General features: G+C 39.2%; 1 protein-coding gene across 24 annotated transcripts in view; it reads left to right on the plus strand.

The window, feature by feature from the left end:
• LOC141085206 (uncharacterized) overlaps positions 1 to 23,836 on the plus strand; it is a 144,940-nt gene that overhangs the window by 34,438 nt on the left and 86,666 nt on the right. For 23 of the 24 annotated variants that reach the window (XM_073570453.1, XM_073570452.1, XM_073570451.1 and 20 more), the window contains 9 exons: positions 590 to 610; positions 4,380 to 4,430; positions 14,727 to 14,783; positions 16,611 to 17,840; positions 18,069 to 18,092; positions 18,179 to 18,226; positions 19,160 to 19,213; positions 19,813 to 19,842; positions 21,113 to 21,157. In XM_073570453.1, coding sequence (XP_073426554.1) covers positions 590 to 610; positions 4,380 to 4,430; positions 14,727 to 14,783; positions 16,611 to 17,840; positions 18,069 to 18,092; positions 18,179 to 18,226; positions 19,160 to 19,213; positions 19,813 to 19,842; positions 21,113 to 21,157 — 1,560 coding nt within the window. The remainder of the gene's footprint in view (positions 1 to 589; positions 611 to 4,379; positions 4,431 to 14,726; positions 14,784 to 16,610; positions 17,841 to 18,068; positions 18,093 to 18,178; positions 18,227 to 19,159; positions 19,214 to 19,812; positions 19,843 to 21,112; positions 21,158 to 23,836) is intronic. The other variant, XM_073570456.1, reaches the window with a different exon arrangement.

Here is a 23,836-nt window from a genome sequence, read left to right on the forward strand (position 1 = left end):
AGATTTGAAAACATTACGGGTCTCGGAAAATGACAGAACAATCACATATTTTTTTTTACAAATTTCAAAAAAATTTCTCACCACTTAGATAAAAAAAAAAAAAAATCTATTCATGCTTGGTATCTGTGCAATATGACCTGGACAATTATATTGCCAGGTTACTTTTCCTGTATATTGAACATGGCAAATAAAAACTCAAAAAACTATGCAATTATGGAAAATGGCCGCAGCGTGAAGGGGTTAAGGACATACCACACCCTGGCATTGTAAGTATAGGGAAATAGGACAGGATCATGGATCATGGCTGTAAAAGGAATATTTTCAAAATAGCAAATACAAACTGTTTATGAAAACGTTGACTCAGCTTTTCCAAGAGTTACCAAAATATATCAGTGTGATTATCTGTTATCTGTTATTTTCCTTAGCATTATGTGTCATGATGGAACTGAATTCTTTGTGTTCCTTTTGCTTTGCCTAGAGGTTAAAGTTATGGTTCCCTTTTAAATAAAAACATGATCAGAACCAATAAATTATTTAGCTACTGGTATCCTGTGTATATAACCTGTTACCTTTTTCCCTTTTGTTGTAGATATCACTACTGGAATTCAAGGTAAATTATGTTTTCTTTTATCACTTTTTAAACAATGTTTGATCATGCCTTTTATTTATTTATTTTTAATAATTTTTTTAAATTTAACTCCTTAATGCATTATCAAGTATCTGTATGTCATTGCAGGAGTGCCCGTTTGTGAAGAAGATTAAGGCTGGGGTCACACTTTCAAGAGCAATGCGAGAAACTCGCCCCAGTCTGTCAATACCTCAATACCCGGCACTCGGGAACGCAGTGTGCGGCTGCATGTATTTATATGCAGCCGAACATTCCACCCCGAGTGCCGGTGGCAGTGCCGGGAACTGATGTGAGAGACTTGCGCGAGTTTGTTGCATTGCGCTCGCAAGTGTGACCCTGGCCTAAAGAGCAGAGTAGTGATGAGTGAGCATGCTCGGATTTCTAAGGTTAACAGCAGCAATCAAGACTTAGGGTGTGTGCACACGCTGTGGATTCTGCTGCAGATCCGCAGTGGATTTGGTCCTGCGGATCCACAGCAGTGTCTGCTGCAGTGTACAGTACCATTAAAAGCAATGTAAAATGAAAACCGCAGTGCCCACGGTGCGTAATTTTTCGCGCGGATTTGCTGCGGTTTTAATTCCGCAGCATGTCACTTCTTTGTGTGGATTCTGCAGCGGTTTGGTACCTGCTACATGACAGGTGTCAAACCATAGGGGAAAACCGAATGCAAATCCACAGAAAATCCGCAGATAAACCGCAGGTCTCTTGACCTGCGGATTTAACTGCGGATTTAGACAAATCCTCGCCGAAAATTTCGCAGCAGAATCCGCAGCGCGTGCAGACACCCTTATGGTTAACAGCAGTAATCAGAGCTTATGGATAAAAGAAGCAATCAGAGCTTATGGTTAACAGCAGCAGTCAGAGCTTAGGGTTAACAGTAGCAATCAGAGTATATGGATAAAAGCAGCAATCAGAGTTTATGGTTAACAGCATCATTCAGAGCTTATAGTTAATAGCAGCAATCAGAGTTTACAGCAGCAATCATAGCTTATGGTTAACAGCAGCAATCAGAGCTTATGGTTAACAGCAGCAATCAGAGCTTAGGGTTAACAGCAGCAATCAGAACTTAGGGTTAACAGCAGCAATCAGAGTTTATGTTTTACAGCAGGTTAACAGCATCAATCAGAGCTTAGGGTTAACAGCACCAGAGTTTATGATTAACAGCAGCAATCAGACAGCAATCAGAGCTTAGGGTTAACAGCAGCAATGAGAGCTTAGGGTTAACAGCAGCAATAAGAGCTTATGGTTAGCAGAAGCAAAACGAGCTTATGGTTAACAGCAGCAATCAGAGCTTAGGGTTAACAGCAGCAATCAGAGTTTATGGTTAACAGCAGCAATGAGAGATTAGGGTTAACAGCATCAACCAGAGCTTGTGGTTAACAGCAGCAATCAGAGCTTAGGGTTAACAGCAGCATTCAGAGCTTATGGTTAACAGTAGCTTATGGTTAGAAGGAGCAATAAGAGCTTATGGTTAGCAGCAGCAATAAGAGCTTATGGTTAACAGCAGCAATAAGAGCTTATGGTTAATAGCAGCAATAAGAGCTTATGGTTAGAAGCAGCAATAAGAGCTTATGGTTAGCAGCAATAAGAGCTTATGGTTAGCAGCAGCAATCAGAGCTTATGGTTAACAGCAGCAATCAGAGCTTATGGTTAACAGCAGCAATGAGAGCTTATGGTTAGCAGCAGAAATCAGAGCTTAGGGTTAACAGTAGCAATAAGAGCTTATGGTTAACAGCAGCAATAAGAGCTTATGGTTAATAGCAGCAATAAGAGCTTATCGTTAGAAGCAGCAATAAGAGCTTATGGTTAGCAGCAGCAATCAGAGCTTAGGGTTAACAGCAGCAATCAGAGCTTATGGTTAACAGCAGCAATGAGAGCTTATGGTTAGCAGCAGAAATCAGAGCTTAGGGTTAACAGCAGCAATAAGAGCTTATGGTTAGCAGCAGCAATCAGAGCTTAGGGTTAACAGCAGCAATAAGAGCTTATGGTTAGCAGCAGAAATCAGAGCTTAGGGTTAACAGCAGCAATAAGAGCTTATGGTTAGCAGCAGAAATCAGAGTTTAGGGTTAACAGCAGCAATAAGAGCTTATGGTTAGCAGCAGAAATCAGAGCTTAGGGTTAACAGCAGAAATCAGAGCTTAGCTTTGACCGCTGCAGTTCGATACAGATGCCAGCAATGGATAAAAAAATAAAAACATTATGGCTATTGAGTAATGGCAAACCAAATTCATTTATTTTCCTTCCAAACCACAGATTTTTTATAACACCACTTAAAATTTAAAAAAAAAATCTATGCAAATTTGTTAATACTTATCTGAAGCATCAAATTTGAAGTCATTTTTTCCTTCCAATGAATGCCATAAAAACAAAGCCCCAAAAACAATGTGGGAATTGCATTTTGTTCTGCAAAAAAATAAATAAGTAAAAAACTGACAAAATAAAAGTACATTTTTTAACCCATAGAGTTAGATTTTTGAATAAAGGCACAATCCTGTTTGACAAAAACAAGTAAAAAAAGAAAAAATATTTTAAAGTATAAAAGGAATTTAAATCAATAGAGCAAATGAAAAAAAAGCAACTTTACTAATTTATGTTATCAGAGAAATTTGCTTCTTCACCAACTGATTTGAACTTTCACTCTGAATTTAGGGGTAAAGTCCAGAAATTCAGTAATATGAATATAGACTTTCACATTACTGAGATCGATGACTGTTAGTGCTTTAAAAATTCTATGGAGGAGAGAGGCTGACATAACCATTGCCCTGAAATGACAGATACAGTTCTCCATAAAATTTAATAAGCTGCAACTGTCATCTCCTGTCTCAATATTGAGAAAATATGTCTCCATAGAATTTAATAAGCACCAACTGTCATCTACTATCTCAGTAATGGGAAAAATCTGTCTTCATAGAATTTAATAAGCACTAACTGTCATCTCCTGTCTCAATAATGGGAAAATCTGTCTCCATAGAATTTAAGTCTTCATAGAATTTAATAAGCACTAACTGTCATCTCCTGTCTCAATAATGGGAAAATCTGTCTCCATAGAATTTAAGTCTTCATAGAATTTAATAAGCACTAACCGTCATCTCCTGTCTCAATAATGGGAAAATCTGTCTCCATAGAATTTAATAAGCATGAACTGTCATCTCCTGTCTTAATAATGGGAAAATCTGTATCCATAGAATTTAATAAGCACCAACTGTCATCTCCTGTCTCAGTAATGGGAAAATCTGTCTCCGTAGAATTTAATAAGCACCAACTCTCATCTACTTTTTCAGTTAGGCTGGGGTCAAGCTTGCGAGTGCAATGTGAGAAACTCACGCAAGTCTCTCTCATCAATACCCGGCACTGCAGCCGGCACTCTGAATTGGAGTGTGCGGCTGCATGTATTTCTGTGCAGCTGAGTGCTCCGGTCTGAATCGCTGGCGGCAATATTGATGCGAGAGACTCGCACGAGTTTCTCGCATTGCACTCGCAAGTGTGATCCCGGCCTAATGGGAAATTCTGTCTTCGATGTATACAGATTTCAGTTGTGAATTGAAAATTACGAGAATGAAAGATAAGCCCGGGAGGAGAAAGAATCCGACTTTTTTAATAATATACATTACAAAAGTTATTATTTTAACATGTACTATTGATTTATGAGAACAAGTAAAATAAAATGCCAGTTACTCTTTAAGTAACAATTTGACTTTAAAATAATCTGTTTAAAAAAGAATATTAATATCTCTGTCTTTGAATATTCTAGGTGGACTTCCTGAATTTCCTGGAGTTCCTGAAATGAACCTAGAAGGAATGAGTGAGTGTAAAAATCTTGGATGCAGAGGCAGATAAAGAGTAGAGAGTGTGGGACCCCCGATATATCACGTAACATATCCCACATTAAACGCCCATATAACAGAGATCTTAGGTGCCAATCAAAAAAAGAAGAATGTGGAATGTGCGAAAAAGAAAGATGGCGCTCACTGTCCCTTTAATCCCTTATCTCCCTGAGGTATTTTCATTTTTGCGTTTTTGTTTTTCGCTCCCCTTCTTCCCAGAGCCATAACTTTTAATTTTTCCGTTAATATGGTGGGACGTGTTGTACTTTTGAACAACATCATTGGTTTTACCATATCGTGTACTAGAAAACGGGAAAAAAATTCCAAGTGCGGTGAAATTGCAAAAAAAGTACAATCCAACACTTGTTTTTTGCTTGGCTTTTTTGCTAGGTTCACTAAATGCTACATCTGACGTGCCATTATGATTCTCCAGGTCATTACGAGTTCATAGACACCAAACATGTCTAGCTTCTATTTTTATCTAAGTGGTGAAAAAAAATTCCAAACCTTGTTAAAAAAAAAAATTGCGCCATTTTCCGATATCCATAGCGTCTCCATTTTTTGTGATCTTGGGTTGGGTGAGGGCTTATTTTTTGCTTGCCGAGCTGATGATTTTAATGATACCGTCATGATGCAGATACGTTCTTTGATCGCCCGTTATTGCATTTTAATGCAATGTCACAGCGACCAAAAAAAGTAATTTTGGCGTTTTGACTTTTTTCTCACTATGCCATTCAGCGATCAGCTTAATACTTTTTTTATTGATAGATTGGGCAATTCTGAATGCGGCGATACCGAATATGTGTATGTTGATTTTTTTTTTAATTGTGTTATTTTGAATGGGGCAAAAGAGGTGTGATTTGAACTTTTATATTTTTTTAATTATTTTAATATTTTTGAAAGCTTTTTTTACTTTTGGCATGCTTCAACAGTCTCCATGGGAGACTAGAAGCTGCCACGACCTGATCAGGTCTGCTACATACAGGCGATGATCAGATCGCCTCTATGTAGTAGAATTACTCACTTGCTATGAGCACCGACCACTGGGCGGTGCTCACACCAAGCCGGCAGTGACCACCATAGAGGTCTCCAGGAGACCTCTGGTTGCCATGCCAACACATCGGTGACCCATGATTACGGGACGGAGGTCACCAGTGGGCGGATTTCCAGCGCGATTGCATGTTAAATGCTGCTGTCAGAGTTTGACAGGGGTATTTAATGGGTTAATAGCCTATCACATTTCCACCCACGGCTGTCCCGGGCACATGTCAGCTGTTCAAAACAGCTGACATGTGCCGGGAAACATGTGGGCTCACCGTCTCAGACCACAACAAACGGAGGGAGTCCGACATCAGCGTAAATGTGCGCCCAATGTCAGAAAGGGGTTAACATCCTCCTTTATTAGAAAAGGTTAAAACAGCAGAATGTGACTCTGTGGATGACGGCTGTTTCACGCTTACTGCGCTTCAACGGGTGATGGTGAAATGAAATGGCTGTCATACCAACCCGCTGATGACCCACTATCACATCACAGGGGCGTTAATGGGCGCATGGAATGACCCATGCCGGCGCGTGTCAAATGCTGCTGTCAGAGATTGACAACGGCATTTAATAAGGTAACAATCAAGGGCAGTGCTTAGGATTTGTAACATTTAGCATCTTTATAATTAATTTGCTGTTAAATTTCATCTCTGTTCTTGCAAATGGAAAGATTTTATTTTATTTTTCACTGCTCTTTGCTTAGGTTACTGACCACCACTGCAGACTATCAGTGGTGGCTGGTTACCTAGGCAAGGAGTGCAGCGCTTAAAAGTTGTTTGCTATAGAACTTGCAAGCGCTGCTCTGAAGTTGGTAGGATTGCTAGATCCGGCCAGGCTTGGCGCAACTGCCCTGCAGCAAAGAAAAAAGCTGCCTCTGCTAATACCATCATCCAGGACGCCAATTTGAAAATGATACATTAATATCATTTGTTTCTAAATGTAGATGTATCACCTGAAAAATCTGGTGTACGATGGACGGTAACGAAAGTAACAGTGCCTTAGGAAGAAAAAAGACTGAAACAATGGTTAACAATTTTCTTAATATGAAAAAATGGTTGGTTCATGGTGGAGGAACTTATTATAATCTTAAAATTGTTTTCATATATAGAAAGAACATATAAATTATTTATATATAATATCCATTTCCATTGAATATAAAAAAAACCTTAAACCAACCATAAATGACAAATATGGTATCTGTTTGGCCCTAAAGGAACTTTCCTGACACCCCTACATACACTTGCATGGTCAGCCCAACTAAACTTGCAGATATACTGAGCATGGGGGGTAGCGTGTGCAGTATAGCAGCGTGAAAGACTGGTGGAAAGCCTGCCAAGACGCATGAAAGCTGTGATTAAAAATCATGGTTATTCCACAAAATATTGATTTCTGAACTCTTCCTGAGTTAAAACATTAGTATTGTTGTTTCTAAATGATTATGAACTTGTTTTCTTTGCATTATTTGAGGTCTGAAAGCACTGTTTTTTTTAAAATTTTGCCCATTTTTCTTTGTAAGAAAAAAGATACAAAATTTACTGCTTGGAAATTCGGAGACATGTTGTCAGAAATTTGTAGACTAAAAGAACAATTTACGTATATATGTATGTATATATATATATATATATATATATATATATATATATATACACACACTGTATCTTTATACTGTGTGCGTTTTATTTTTCATATTTTATAAAGTCAGCAAAGTCTGATGTAGTAATCAGTGCTGGAATGAATGTGTCGTATGGATTTATGTCTTTTTACATCAATTAAGGAATTTCCTTTTAAAACCTTGTGGGGGCAACACAGAACTAGACCCCAATCAGAGGACCATAAAACATCCGGACTCCTTATCTATGAACTGGTCCAATGTTTATATTTATGTTTCTCCCTCTCCCATATTGATCGTTCTGCTTCTCGTCACTTGTCTTATCTATTGCATTTTTTCTAGGCTGTATTGTGCATAAATATGTGACTTCAGATTTTGTATTAGTCTAGCCTGATGAAGAGACCTGAGTAGTCTCGAAAGCTTGCAATGTGTTACCATCTTTTCAGTTAGCCATTAAAAGGTATCAACTACTGAGGACTCTCAATCCTGAATATTTTTTTTAAACCATTTTCGAGTGCTTTTTGAAGTGTGTTTTGGGTCATTGTCCTGCTGGAAGACCCATGACCTCTGAGGGAGACCCAGCTTTCTCACACTGGGCCCTACATTATGCTGCAAAATTTGTTGGTAGTCTTCTGACTTCATAATGTCATGCACACGGTCAAGCAGTCCAGTGCCAGAGGCAGCAAAGCAACCCCAAAACATCAGGGAACCTCCGCCATGTTTGACTGTAGGGACCTTGTTCTTTTCTTTGAATGTCTCTTTTTTCTCTTGTAAACTCTATGTTGATGCCTTTGCCCAAAAAGCTCTACTTTTGTCTCATCTGACCAGAGAACATTCTTCCAAAACATTTTAGGCTTTTTCAGGTAAGTTTTGGCAAACTCCAGCCTGGCTTTTTTATTTCTCGGGGTAAGAAATGGGGTCTTCCTGGGTCTCCTACCATACAGTCCCTTTTCATTCAGACGCCGACGGATAGTACGGGTTGACACAGTTGTACCCTCGGACTGCAGGGCAGCTTGAACTTGTTTGGATGTTAGTCGAGGGTCTTTATCCAACATCCGCACAATCTTGCGTTGAAATCTCTTGTCAATTTTTCTTTTCCGTCCACATCTAGGGAGGTTAGCCACAGTGCCATGGGCTTTAAACTTCTTGATGACACTGCGCACGGTAGACATAGGAACATTCAGGTCTTTGGAGATGGACTTGCAGCCTTGAGATTGCTCATGCTTCCTCACAATTTAGTTTCTCAAGTCCTCAGACAGTTCTTTGGTCTTCTTTCTTTTCTCCATGCTCAATGTGGTACACACAAGGACACAGGACAGAGGTTGAGTCAACTTTAATCCATGTCAACTGGCTGCAAGTGTGATTTAGTTATTGCCAACACCTGTTAGGTGCCACAGGTAAGTTACAGGTGCTGTTAGTTACACAAATTAGAGAAGCATCACATGATTTTTTGAACAGTGCCAATACTTTTTTCCGGTTCCATGACAATTGTGTACAAGATAATTGTGTACGGACAATTGTGTACAGAAAATTGTGTACAGGCCAATTGTGTCCAAGGACAATTGTGTACAAGGACAATTGTGTACAGGGCAATCGCCTTGTACACAATTGCCTTGTACACAATTGTCATTGTACACAATTGGCCTGTACACAATTGTCTGTACACAATAGTCCGTACACAATTATCTTGTACACAATTGTCCTGTCACCCTTTTTTCCACCCTCTTTTTTATGTTTGGTGTGGAATTATATCCAATTTGGCTTTAGGACAATTCTTTTTGTGTTTTTTCATTTAAGACAAATTAAATGAAGATAATAATACCAAAGAATTTGTGTTTGCAATCATTTTCAGGAAGAAACTGAGTATTATCTGACAGAATTGCAGGGGTGACAATACTTTTGGCCACAACTGTATGCACTGTATCTTTATACACTATATGCAGTATATGTTTTATTTTATATATTTTATATATTTATTTTATATTATATATATTTGTATATTTTATAATATATATATATACATATAAATATAATTTTTTTATTAATTTATTTCCTTAATATAAATCTTCAGTCCTAAATATATGACAAATAGTTATCCCTAAATATTACAAAGTAAGCAAAATTACCAAAATGCTAATTTGGCTAATTTATTGAAATTCATACAGAAAATAATTGTTTAATGTACTTTCCACTTTTTGCAATCATCTGATGAAGGTCTTATTGTAAGAATGATGCAACAAATATTTTCCCACACTTTTACTGAATGTTGCCGATTTTTACCGATCTTTTAAAACTTTGCTCAAGTTTCAGATCACGAATCTGAATGTTCCATATTCGTGCCAAATTTATGTTTGGTGATCATTTTCCGAACAAATTCGCTCATCACTAGTGTTGAGCATTCCGATACCGCAAGTATCGGGTATCGGCCGATACTTGCTGTATCGGAATTCCGATACCGACTTCCGATATTTTTTCAATATCGGAATTCGGCATCGGAATCGGAAGTTCAGTTGATTGACGGCCTGACGTCATCATGATGCGCGGTGTGTGCGCATCATGATGCGCCGTCATTTCGGGCCTTCCGGGGGTCTCTGCCGGCCTGCCGGGGGGCTGTGCCGGCCTGCCGGGGGGCTGTGTGGACTGCCCGGGGTCTGTACCGGCCTGCCGGGGGGCTGTGCCGGCCTGCCGGTGGTCTGTGCACCCTGTGGGGGTCTGTACCGGCCTGCCGGGGGGCTGTGCCGGCCTGCCGGGGGGCTGTGCTGATGTCCGGGGGTCTGTGCAAGCATCGTCCGATGGGACTACAAGTCCCATCGGGCGATGCCTGCTACCATGACAGTGATTGACACATTAGCCAATGATGGGACAGTAGTAGTCCCATCATCCGGCTAATGTGTTAAATGTTAAAAAAAAAAAAAAAAAAAATACTACATACATACTACATACATGCTACATACATACTACATGCATGCTACATACATACTACATGCTACATACATACTACATGCATGCTACATACATACTACATATATACTACATACATACTACATACATGCTACATACATACTGCATGCTACATACATACTACATACATGCTACATACATACTACATGCATGCTACATACATACTACATATATACTACATACATACTACATACATGCTACATACATACTGCATGCTACATACATACTACATACATACTACATACATACTACATGCATGCTACATACATACTACATATATACTACATGCATGCTACATACATACTACATGCTACATACATACTACATATATACTACATACATACTACATACATGCTACATACATACTGCATGCTACATACATACTACATACATACTACATACATACTACATGCATGCTACATACATACTACATGCATGCTACATACATACTACATGCATGCTACATGCATGCTACATACATACTACATGCTACATACATACCACATACATACTACATACATACTACATACTACATATATACTACATGCATGCTACATGCATACTACATGCTACATACATACCACATACATACTACATACATACTACATACATACTACATGCTACATACATACTACATATATACTACATGCATGCTACATACATACTACATGCATGCTACATGCATGCTACATACATACTACATGCTACATACATACCACATACATACTACATACATACTACATACTACATATATACTACATGCATGCTACATACATACTACATGCTACATACATACCACATACATACTACATACATACTACATACATACTACATGCTACATACATACTACATATATACTACATGCATGCTACATACATACTACATGCTACATACATACCACATACATACTACATACATACTACATACATACTACATGCTACATACATACTACATATATACTACATGCATGCTACATACATACTACATGCTACATACATACCACATACATACTACATACATGCTACATATATACTACATGCATGCTACATACATACTACATATATACTACATGCATGCTACATACATACTACATGCTACATGCATGCTACATACATACTACATACATACTACATGCTACATACATACCACATATATACTACATACATACAATACATTCATACAATACATACATAGACATACAGTACATATAACATAGAGTAACATACTTACCAATACTTGTCACATTGTTCCCCGAAGCCATTGTCTTTTCCGGAATAAATATTAACATAACAAACCACAAAAATACTCACCCACGATCCGAAGCAGTCCACGAGTGTGTCCCACGACGATCTTGGGTAGAGAACTGCAGCATCAGATGATGCTGCCGTTCTCTACGGGCTGCAGGAATCCAATGACGGAAGGTAGGTATCCTTCCGCACTGTATTCCTCCGCCACTTAAAAAAAAAAAGTCCCTAGTCTCACTTTATGCCATTGCTGTGTGGGAATTTCCCACACAGCAATGGCATAAAGTGAGACTAGGGACTTTTTTTTTTTTAAGTGGCGGAGGAATACAGTGCGGAAGGATACCTACCTTCCGTCATTGGATTCCTGCAGCCCGTAGAGAACGGCAGCAACAGCTGATGCTGCAGTTCTCTACCCAAGATCGTCGTGGGACACACTCGTGGACTGCTTCGGATCGTGGGTGAGTATTTTTGTGGTTTGTTATGTTAATATTTATTCCGGAAAAGACAATGGCTTCGGGGAACAATGTGACAAGTATTGGTAAGTATGTTACTCTATGTTATATGTACTGTATGTCTATGTATGTATTGTATGAATGTATTGTATGTATGTAGTATATATGTGGTATGTATGTAGCATGTAGTATGTATGTAGTATGTATGTAGCATGCATGTAGCATGCAGTATGTATGTAGCATGCATGTAGTATATATGTAGTATGTATGTGGTATGTATGTAGCATGTAGTATGTATGTAGCATGCATGTAGTATGTATGTAGCATGCATGTAGTATATATGTAGTATGTATGTAGCATGTAGTATGTAGCATGCATGTAGTATATATGTAGTATGTATGTAGCATGTAGTATGTATGTAGCATGCATGTAGTATATATGTAGTATGTATGTAGCATGTAGTATGTATGTAGCATGCATGTAGTATATATGTAGTATGTATGTAGCATGCATGTAGTATGTATGTAGCATGCATGTAGTATGTATATGGTATGTATGTAGCATGTAGTATGTATGTAGCATGCATGTAGTATATATGTGTTATGTATGTGGTATGTATGTAGCATGCATGTAGCATGCATGTAGTATGTATGTAGTATGTATGTAGTATATATGTAGTATGTATGTAGCATGTAGTATGTATGTAGTATGTATGTAGCATGCATGTAGCATGCAGTATGTATGTAGCATGCATGTAGTATATATGTAGTATGTATGTAGCATGTAGTATGTAGCATGCATGTAGTATATATGTAGTATGTAGCATGTAGTATGTATGTAGCATGCATGTAGTATATATGTGTTATGTATGTAGCATGTAGCATGCATGTAGCATGCATGTAGTATGTATGTAGTATATATGTGGTATGTATGTAGCATGCAGTATGTATGTAGCATGCATGTAGTATATATGTAGTATGTATGTTGCATGTAGTATTTATGTAGTATGAATGTAGCATGTATGTAGTATGCAGTATGAATGTAGCATGTATGTAGTATGCATGTTGTATGTATGTAGCATGTAATTTTTTTTTTTTTTTTACATTTAACACATTAGCCGGATGATGGGACTACTACTGTCCCATCATTGGCTAATGTGTCAATCACTGTCATGGTAGCAGGCATCGCCCGATGGGACTTGTAGTCCCATCGGACGATGCCTGCACAGACCCCCGGAGCCTGCACAGACCACCGGCAGGCCGGCACAGCCCCCCGGCAGGCCGGCACAGCCCCCCGGCAGGCCGGCACAGCCCCCCGGAGCCTGCACAGCCCCCCGGCAGGCCGGCACAGCCCCCCGGCAGGCCGGCACAGCCCCCCGGAGCCTGCACAGACCACCGGCAGGCCGGCACAGACCACCGGAGCCTGCACAGACCCCCTGGCAGGCCGGCACAGCCCCCCGAAAGGCCCGTACAGACCCCAGAGAGGCTGTACAAGGGCAGGAAAGGGTTTTTCTTATTCCGATACCGGAAGTCCCATAGACTTGAATGGGACTTCCGGTATCGGAATCGGCGATACCGATACTTTTTTTAAAGATCGGCCGATACCATCCGATACGATACTTTGAAGTATCGGACGGTATCGCTCAACTCTACTCATCACTATTCTTTTCTATATTGATGAAAGGAGTAATGTCCTAACTGAGCACCCACGATAGAAACAAAGTGACTTATATCTTCTTACCTCCTCCTGAAATTCATCTGAGAAATTTGATTTGCCTTAAAGTGTTCCTACGCCGGCTTGGAAATCTCTAAAAGGAGAAACGTTCACTGTTAGATACCCCGTCAGAGGCCTCTCATATCAGCCAAATCAGATCTCTTGCTTTGCACTGATGAGAGGCAAACATGCCCAAAACATGTGTCTGCAACTGGAGCATCTGATTTGGCTTCTACCCTAAGGCTCGTTAAAGGGTCGATATTGACTCTTAGGATTGCTACATTCTATAGGTGGCGTTAGAGTTCAAGTCCACTTCCTCTCTGAAGAGGATATTTGCACATTTGGGTATGTGTGCAGAAAATCAAAAACAACAATTTTCTTTTAGCAGAAGCAGCTTCAGGAAACATTCATTTTTAAGAGCGTTTTTGGAGGATTCTCATTTTCTGAAGCAGTTTAAAGTTTTTGAACAGATTTTTTGCTAAAGTGTTTTTTTGCCGCCTCTTAACATTGCATATTTGGAGCAGATTCCACCCAGAGCCACCTTAGAGAAGTCACATACACTTTCTTTAGTTCCTCTAGGTCAGGGTTCCCCAACTCCAGTCCTCAAAGCCCACCAACAGATAATGTTTTCAGGATTTCCTTAGTATTGCTCAGGTGATAATTGCATCACCTGTGCAATACAAAGGAAATCCTGAAAACATGACCTGTTGGTGGGCCATGAGGACTGGAGTTGGGGAACCCTGCTCTAGGCGTTCTTCGAAGTGGAAAAAAACAACTCAAAAGACTGAAGATATGAACAGCAAAGAGGTTTAACAATAGAAATGAATATAAAGGGTCTTTCAAGTATTTGTAAACAATTTTTTGAAGCAAAACAAAAGACTAAAAAACTCTATGGGCAGATACATTCCTTCATTCATAAATGATTTCTTTCCTAAAACTTGGGTACAAATGTAGAAAAATGTGGAGGCGCCCATTATCTAAAAACAATAGAATGAACAACCATTCATAGAAATCAGAGGAGATGTGTCGTCTCACCTGGAAAACAAGGCGAGGAATGTTTAAAGTATAAAAAGTAACTTTCGATAAAAAGTTAAAAATTGGTAAATTTAACATTGAGAATATTTAATAGTATAATTTGTAACGGTTGAAAATGAAAGAAAAGTCTTGCAGAAACGCAAAACCTGGCAGCATACTGAAAATAAAAAGTGGCAAATAAAAAATAATAATATAAATATTTTGTTTTCTTTTGTACAGATTTGGTACCTGGAACGCCAGGAACTGAGGGGGTAGTTCAGAATGAACAGCAGACAGGTTTGTATGAAACCTCTCCGAACATGCCATCAAACAATGCTGTGGATTTAATACTTTACAATCGTGATCACAATTCTATATTAAAAAACACACTTCGCTGGGATAAAAATGTTTCTTCAACCTTTTTGTTTTTGAACCAATTTTCTGGAAATATAACCTGTGATCGAATTAAAATGGTTGCAGTGTCACACAAAGATGATATTTAAGGATACTATGTGTTTCTTAGAAGAAAAATGATGCTGTTTTTAAATAACTTTTTTTCATTTTTTTTCGAATTTATTTCCTTCTTAAATAGGTTTTCTAGGATTATCCGCATTTTTCAGAAACAGCACTAGTTTTAGCCATAGGCTGTTGCTGAAATTTTTGACTGGGCACTATAGATGAGCGAATTGTTTCAAGACCTATGTTGTCTCGCATTTTCCCACCAAATTTGGTCAAATTGAGAAAACTTTGAATTTTGGTATTCAATTTGAATAAATTGAGTAAAATTGTGGCCAGATAGAAAATTCTGGGAAATTCTAAACAAATTTGAATTATTTACAATTGATTCACTTCTCCTTTCGGCTGATTCAGACGTCCAAAAAAACAGATCAATTATTCTGATCAGACTTTGATCAACGTTTGATCAGAGTGTGGTTCAAGAGTCATCCAATTTTCTCCTACCTGGATACTAAATTTAAAAATATTTCTCCACCTTCTCCTTTCAGATTCTTCATGTGTGGAATTTTTTTTAAATTTCTCCACCTTCTGCTTTCTGATAGTCCGTGAAAATTGGACCACACTTGGATGTTATCCGAATGCGGTCAGATTTTTTAACAGATCCATTGACTTTGACCGTTACGTGTATCTGTGTTGTATGTAGACTGCAGTATTGGTCTTTAACTAACCATGAATAAGACCGGCTAGTTCAAAACGCATTGGTTTAATCCACCTGAGACCCCATCTGTTCCTATGTCCATTAATTTTGTGTACTTTTTTTTATTTTTTATTTTTTTCAAATAAATATTTAAATTTTAAATTTTGATCCAACGCTGGAGATCCTTTCCTCATAAACTATCATATGTATGAGAGTTATCTGAGAAAATCTGTCGTACACGAAAACCGGACATCTGCATGAGTCCATACTAAAAATATAACTTTTTTTCTGAGCTCAAAAGTGCCAGGAAGGGTTTACAAAAAATTAAAATTGATATGCACTTACCTATCTTCTTTTCTCCAATCACTTCATCTTCGGTACATTATGGCACCGGTGACTTTTGGCATCTCCTGTGCTGACTAAGCCACATCATGACATGTGTCATGTGGCAAAATAATGTTGTGGCTTGTTCCGAAGATGCAAAAAGGCACCAAATATGGCTCAATAAAGACAGCACTGGTGACTGGAAAGAAGAAGACAATCAAAAAGAAAAGAAGAAGACAAAAAAGATCTTTTTAGTATTTTTAAATACTCGCTTAAACATTCTTACAGCTCAATGGAATTCATGAATGTCACAAATAACATAATATCTTTCTGAATTAAAGAAACAAAAAACTTTGTGATTTATCTATAAATGTTTATTAATCTTCTTGGTAAGAAGAAGACATAAACGGTGGAGAGGAGGGGGATGCAGCTGCAGGTGAATACCTATTTTTCTGTTAGACACGAGAGGTAAAGGATAAAGGTGTTGTTAGAGAGACATCTGATTAGCTCTGAGCATTCAGTACAATAAAAGGGGGAAGTTCAGACATTATCATTCCCTTCTCTCCACCCCAGTGCAACTTTATTAGTGTTTTTGATGTCACTATATAATTAACATAAGGTTTAATATTCTACTCATTTATCTAAAGGAATTACAGAAGTGACATCCTCAGGAACAAGCTTTATCACAACATTTATGCAGAATGACATCTCTGAAGAGCTCCCTGACAGACAGATCCTGGTGACTGCGGCTTCAGGATCTGCTAAAGTTTCGGTATCTCTAAACAAATTAGACTTTCAGAAGGAGGTGACGGTTGAGAAAGGACAAACTGTAGTAATTCCAATAGACATCAAAGATGAATTGAGAGGGACAATAAACTGCACATGTTCCGTTATTGTTGAGGCGGATGCAGACATCACTGTCATGTCCAGAAATTACAAAGGCAATAGTGGCGACATGGCTCTGATCTACCCAGTAGAGCAACTAGGGGTAGAATATTACATCATCACCCCTCCAAATGGACCTGAAAATCAATACAAAGAGTTTTTTGTACTTGCCTATAAAACCGTAACAAATGTTGAAGTCTACCTAAAGGGATCTGTCACCGTAAATGGCATGAATTATACTAAAGGGGACAAGCTCACTTTGAAGCTGACGCCTTACTTGGCTTTCCAGATTCAGAGTAAGGAGGACCTCTCTGGTAGCAGAGTGGTTGCCGACAATCCGATTGCTGTCATGGCTGGACACACATGTGCTGAGAATAACAATGGCTGTAGCCATGTCTATGAACAACTCAAACCCGTTGGGAGCTGGGGAGCCTCATATTTAGTCCCAGGCTTGTCCTTCCAAAGTAAATATGATCTGGTGCTTATAACGGCTTCCCAAAGCACTAATATTGCATACCAGTCTGGAACAGTCAATGTAACCAAAAATGTGGCTTCTGGGGATCTCATTCAGGTCCAACTAAATGTATCTTCTCCACTCTCCATCCAAAGTACTCAGGGCATCCAGGTTCTGCTTCTTGGCCTTGGAGGAACATATAATGACAAACCATTTGGCTCATTCCTTTCACGCATTCGAGACACTGATTCCTTTGGCCTTGGTTATAATCTAATTGGAGAAAAAGATTTTGACACAAATTTGGGCATTATCATAGCCAAGACCTCAAATTCTCTGGAAATTCAGTTTGACAACAAATCTTCCAACGATTTTGCTTGGAAAAATTTCCCAGGATCCGAATATTCCTGGGTGGAATATAGCTATGGCAGTGGCTTTAGCACTCATACGGTTCAACATCCTACAATTCCCTTTGGACTCTTAAGCATTGGATATACCGTGAATATGGCCTATGGATCTTTGGCTCCATGTTTTTTTGGAGGTAAATCTTGTATTAACCCATTATATTCTTTGTAGTGAAAGTCTAGTAGACTTAAGTAGGTGACTAATTTAGGACACGAGAAGTAAAGCATAATAAAGATGTCTAAAAAGCCACTAAATAAAGATTGCTCATGTTATGCAGCTCTCCTTGTGGTACTGCACTAGGTGCCACAGGAAACTTCCTTCAAAGCATACAGTCCTAATAAATCTACTTATTTCTTATTTATAGGAATAACAACTAATGGGATAAAAGGTAATATGATTATTCTTAACAATTTCTGTAACTTGGTCATTAAAGAAATGTTATTTTTAACCAAGTAATATTCATGTTTTATTTAGGATCATGGAAATATCAATACAACACTGAGCCCACAGAAGTTAAATGGAGTAAGTATAAAATATTATGAATCCAACAATAGACAAAGTCTGCACTATAGATTAACATATCGTTTCATTTAACCTTGGTCCATGATCCAGGTCAGTACTTTCTGTTCGTTTACAAGAGCTGCACAAATTTCCTGACCTTCTGGGTTCCACACTGGTTTTGGACTATCAATAATATCGAATAATGTTCAAAATTTTAAGAGAGGAGATAAGGACACTCTAAAACAAATTTAGCCTGGATAGGCTAAGCCCTAAAATGTACCAAAAAGTGTAATAAATAACGATTATTGAGGAAAGGGGTCCTGGAAAAAAACGACTTGCTAAAATGGAAGTAAAGGTTCATCTAGAAGGGAAAAACATGACATTTCATACTGTACAACCCACACGATCTAAACATCTATACAGAATATATCACCCTAAGACTACATTCACATGACTGTATTTTCTGTCTGAATTTTGTCCGTTAAAAAGGAAAATAGGTCAATGTTAATCAATAGTTTTGTTCTATCGTCACTTTTTTCATGTACCGAAAATCTGTGTTAAAAAAATAACAACATGCACAAGTCTTCTTGGTATTTTGATTATTCAAATTGGCTCCCATACAAAACATTTGGATAATATACTGTATGATTTTTACAGAATAATTGCAATTTTTATTTAACAAGGGAAACTGTATTTGATCTTGTAAATGTAATTTATTGGGATTTCATACGGAAGAAAGGTTGTCCGTTTTTCTGGATGATGGTAGGATGTGTTTGAACGTTACTTTACCATGTGATCAACAGAACGGAAAATTACAAAATAAAGGGACAAAGATATTAACAGAAAACAAAATCTATCAAAGAAAATGGTAGAGATCTGTATTCTACAAGTGTAGGTACAATGGCTGAGAACCTACGAGTGCCATTTACTAATGCTAATCTTCTCTCCGAATAGGCATCTTACCATCAGCTACCAAGGAAAGACCAGGAATATTTTCAGGAATCCTCAGTGAGTAATCATGTGGAAGACACTTCAGTATAAGAGGATACAATGTGTGACATAAATGTAGAGTAATAACTGTACCAACAACTAAGAATCAAAACATTCGAATCACCAGTAGATACAACAGATCGAAAGTTAATGATTTACCCAATTGTATAAATTATTATCCATGCAAAGAGAAAAGGTCGCACTCATCGAGATCGAAGTTTCACTGATTTATTGACATATCATGAACATGTCAAGTCGGGGGAGTGACATAAGGAGTGCAAGAAAGGCTGACAACGGCCGTTTCGCGCTGCTCGAGCGCTTCAACGGGTCCCGTGATATGTCAATAAATCAGTGAAACTTCGATCTCGATGAGTGCGACCTTTTCTCTTTGCATGGATTCCCAGGATTGACTGTTTCCAGGTCTGGCACCCGAGATTCCCAGCTGCTGGGCTTCTGTATGCCACACATCATTTGAAGTCACACGGTAACAGCGGTGCAATCCGCTTTTTATCTTGAGTTTTGTGTATAAATTATTATGTTAGAATTTCTCTTCTTTTTTTAGCCGAAAGTAAAAATATTTAAAATGTTACTAAAGCAAATTTAATTATATTTTTCAGACGCTGGAGGAAATCTCTTAGAAAATACAGGTAAAGGTACTTAGTGTTTGTATCCTGAGTGATATATGACTTCTCGAGTATATGACTGTTTTGCTGCTCCTTACTAGCTCCATCCGATACAGATCTGTCAGACATTGGTCGTGTTCGACCACAGAAATTTCTGTTCCTCAGTACGGTGCACCATTAATATTGTGGTTTTGTATGAGCTCCATGTGATAGTTCAAAAAGTTTTTGCAGCTGAAAACTTGCAGTAGGGTGACAACTGTTACCGATGTTCTACCGAATTAAATGCAGGAGAGTTTGAAGATTTGCTTAAGGGCTTACTTACACTGGCATATAACAAGGAGGAGTGCAATGTGAGAAAACATTGCCTTGCACTCTGACCAATGTTATTAAATGAGTCCGTGCTCATCTGCATTTTTTCCCTCAGCTCTAATCAGACTGAGGAAAAAAATTTTCAGAGTGCTGCGAGTGGCCGCATATATTGGATGGAACTTGCCAATACAAGCTTACGGGTGTGAGAAAAAAATCTGACGGCACAAGGAACATGCATATGCCGCCTAATTTTTACACACAATTCTTAATGGAAACCCAAATTTTCATCAGCCAAATAGAGTAAATTCACAGCCAGAACACTCAGAATAGAGTGATAAATATCCTGTAGATATTTAATGTCACGCCACCTCATATAATAAACTTGCACTCTTTATTGCCTTTCATAGGGCACTACAGGGTGTTTAACTTTATATAACCTATTTAATAAATAAATAATAAATAATAATTAAATAAATAAATTATTTTTAAAAAATGACATGGGGACTCCCCTATTTTTGACAACCAGCCATTGTAAAGCAGACAGCTTGGGGCTTATATTATCAGGCTGGGAAGGTCCATGGTTATTTGGCCAATGATAGTTGAGGCTGATGATTGTAAAAAAAAAAAAACACCTGCACATAAGCTTAATGGCTGTATCCTGAGTGGTTTATGATGTCTCATGTGTATGACTATATTACTGCTCCTTACTAATGCTATCCGATACTGATAAGTCAGATATTGGTCATGTTCGACTACAGCTAAGTCTTTTCCTCAGTACGGTGTTCTAGTATTATTGTGATTTTGTACGCGTTCCATATGGTGGAATTTGAGAAAAATATTTTGCAGCTGAAAGCTTGCAGTTGTTTAGGAAGCTAACTGGTACTGATCTCCCATAGTATCAAGTGCAGGAGTGTTGAAAGACATTTTTAAAAATTGTAATAATTAACATATAGAGGATATGATTATATTTATCTTTTTTTTCAAGGCGGAATACTGAAAGATGTTGGAGAAACTGCAGGAGGGCTGCTTGGTGAGTGTCTGTTTGGTGGCAATAGTAGTAGAAGTGTCATCATCACACTAGTAGTTGTAATGAAAGCAGAGTAATGACTGCTGTAGTAGAGCTTGGTAGTTAGGAGGTTGGTATATTATTAGACAGTGGCGTAGCTAGAGTCCATTGGGCCCTGATGCAAAATTTGAACCTAGCCCCTAGTGCATGTTGGTCAGATGTACAGGCCCTTGTAGCATTCCAAATCATATAAAGACAAACTTATTCGCTCGCACTTTCACTATGTAGTAATGTCCCCCATCCTGTGCTAATGTCTCCCATCCTGGTATATATGTCCCCCATCCTGGACCCTTTTTGGTATATATGTCCCCCATCCTGTGATATATGTCCCCCATCCTTGGTACCTTCCTGGTATATTTGTTCCCCATCCTGGAATATATGGCCTTCATTCTAGTGTATATATACTGGTATATACTGTATATATCCCCCTTCTTGGTATATATGTCCCCAGTCCTGTTATATATGTATCCATTCCTGGAATATATGTTCACCTTCTTGGTATGTATGTCCTGCATCCTAGTATACATGTCCCCTAAAGTGGGCCTATCCTAATATATATGTTCTTCCTGGTATATATGTCTCCTGTACTGATATACAGTCTCCCATCCTGTGCCACTTCCAGGTATATATATGTCCACCATTCTGCGCCCATCCTGGCATATATGTCCTCCATCCTGGGCTTTATTCTGCTGTAAAAGTCATCCATTCTGATATATATGTCTCCATTCCTAGAATATAAATCCTTGATATATACATCCTTCATCCTGTTATATTTGTACCCATTCCTGGTATATATGGCCACCTTCTTGGTATATATGTCCTCTATCCTTCTATACATGTCCCCCATCCTGGTCTATATGTCCCCCATCCTGGTATATATGTCCCCCATCCTGGTATATGTGTCTCCCATCCTGGTATATGTCTTCCATCCTGGTATGTATATATCCCATCCTGGGGTCCTTTCTGGTATATATCCTCCATTCTGCCATATACGGCTCACACCCTGGGCCCCTTTTTGGTACCGCATTTTCCGGCGTATAAGACGACCGGGCATATAAGATGACCCTCCAACTTTTCCAGCTAAAATAGAACATTTTCTTAAAAGTCGGGGGTCTTCTTATATGCCATGTGTCATCTTATATGCTGGGTGCGGGGGAGTGGTCCTGATGACAAAGGGAGGGTGTACGTGGAGTTATCATCCCCCTTTTACCTCATTGGTGGCAGCGGTGCTGTCTGCGGGTCTCTGTGCTGGGGATCGGCGGCTACTCCATCTGCACTGTAGTGGCTCTGTGCTGGGGATTGGCGGCTCCTCTTTGTCCAGCGTGGGGGCGCTGTGCTGGGGGGTGGCTGCGGAGGCTCTCTGTCCAGTGTCGGGGCTCCTCCGGCATTTTCCCAAAGCCCGGAGGCCCAGGCAGCTCCATTGCTGCGATGCGGTGGCCTCCCTGAAAATGGCCGCCGGAGCCCGTGTATGCTCAGATTCAGATCTCGGCTCCCGAGATCTCGGGATGAGATCTGAATATGAGCATGCGTGGTGTTATGACTGGGTCACCGAGGAGGAAAAAACAAAACAAGCTAAGTCACAGAAAACCAGAGAGGTTGGGAACTATGCAGATTGCAGATCCCTGATCCTAACCACACAACTAGCAGCAGCCGTGGAGCGTACCTACGATGGTCCTAGACGCTTCGTCACAGCCAGAGGACTAAATAAGCCTGAAGCAAGAAAAGGGGAAAACTAACTGCCCCAGAGCAGACCCCAAAGGAAAGACAGCCCCAACACATGTATTGACGGGGAAATAAGATGAAAGCACAAACACAGGCAGGAAAATAGGCTGAGCAAACGATGGGGCCCAAACTAACTAGAAAGGATAGGAAAGGAAAGACACTGTCTGCAATCTGCAAAAAACCCTACAAAAATAAAGTCCAGCACTTCTGATAGCAAAATTAACCCTGAAGTCAATAGACTTCTCCCACTATATCAGCACTCTGAAATATTCTGAGACAGAGCAAAAAGAGGCCAATCTAATAAGGGACAAAAAGCAAATTGGCAAATACAGATATGTTATGATTGAGTCACCGTAGGAGGCAAAAACAGAAATGCTAGCTAAGTCCAGAAAACCAGAGAGGTTGGCAGCTATCGGATTGCAGACCCCTGATCCTATCACAACAACTAACAGTAGCCGTGGGGGGTTCCTACGATGCCCTAGACCCCTCGATCACAGCCGGAGAATTAAATAGGCCTAAAGAAAGAAAGGGGAAATCTAAACTGCCCCAGAGCAGACCCCAAAGCAATAGGCAGCCCCCAACATATAATGACGGTGAAGCAAGATGAAAACACTAGCACAGACAGAAAGATAGACTGAGCAAAGACGGGGCCCAAACTACCTAGCTAGGAAAGGACAGGAAGGCTGCTGTCTGCAATCCGTGAAAAACCCTATGAAAATAAGAGCCAACAGACTGACAGTGAAAAAGGCCCTGAAGATGCTAGGCTTCAAAAAAGCTATGTCAGTACTCAGGAATATTCTGAAGACAGAGCAACCGGCAAAAGGAGACTCAGCTCATCCCAGCAGGGAATGGCAGAATCCAGAAAAGCAAGGAAAACAAAAACAAAACATAAATGCAAACAGGCAAAGCAGAAAACTTAGC

Source organism: Dendrobates tinctorius, unplaced genomic scaffold (assembly GCF_039654945.1).
Source record: "Dendrobates tinctorius isolate UK_male_01 unplaced genomic scaffold, ASM3965494v1 ptg000028l, whole genome shotgun sequence".
NCBI lineage: Eukaryota > Metazoa > Chordata > Amphibia > Anura > Dendrobatidae > Dendrobates > Dendrobates tinctorius.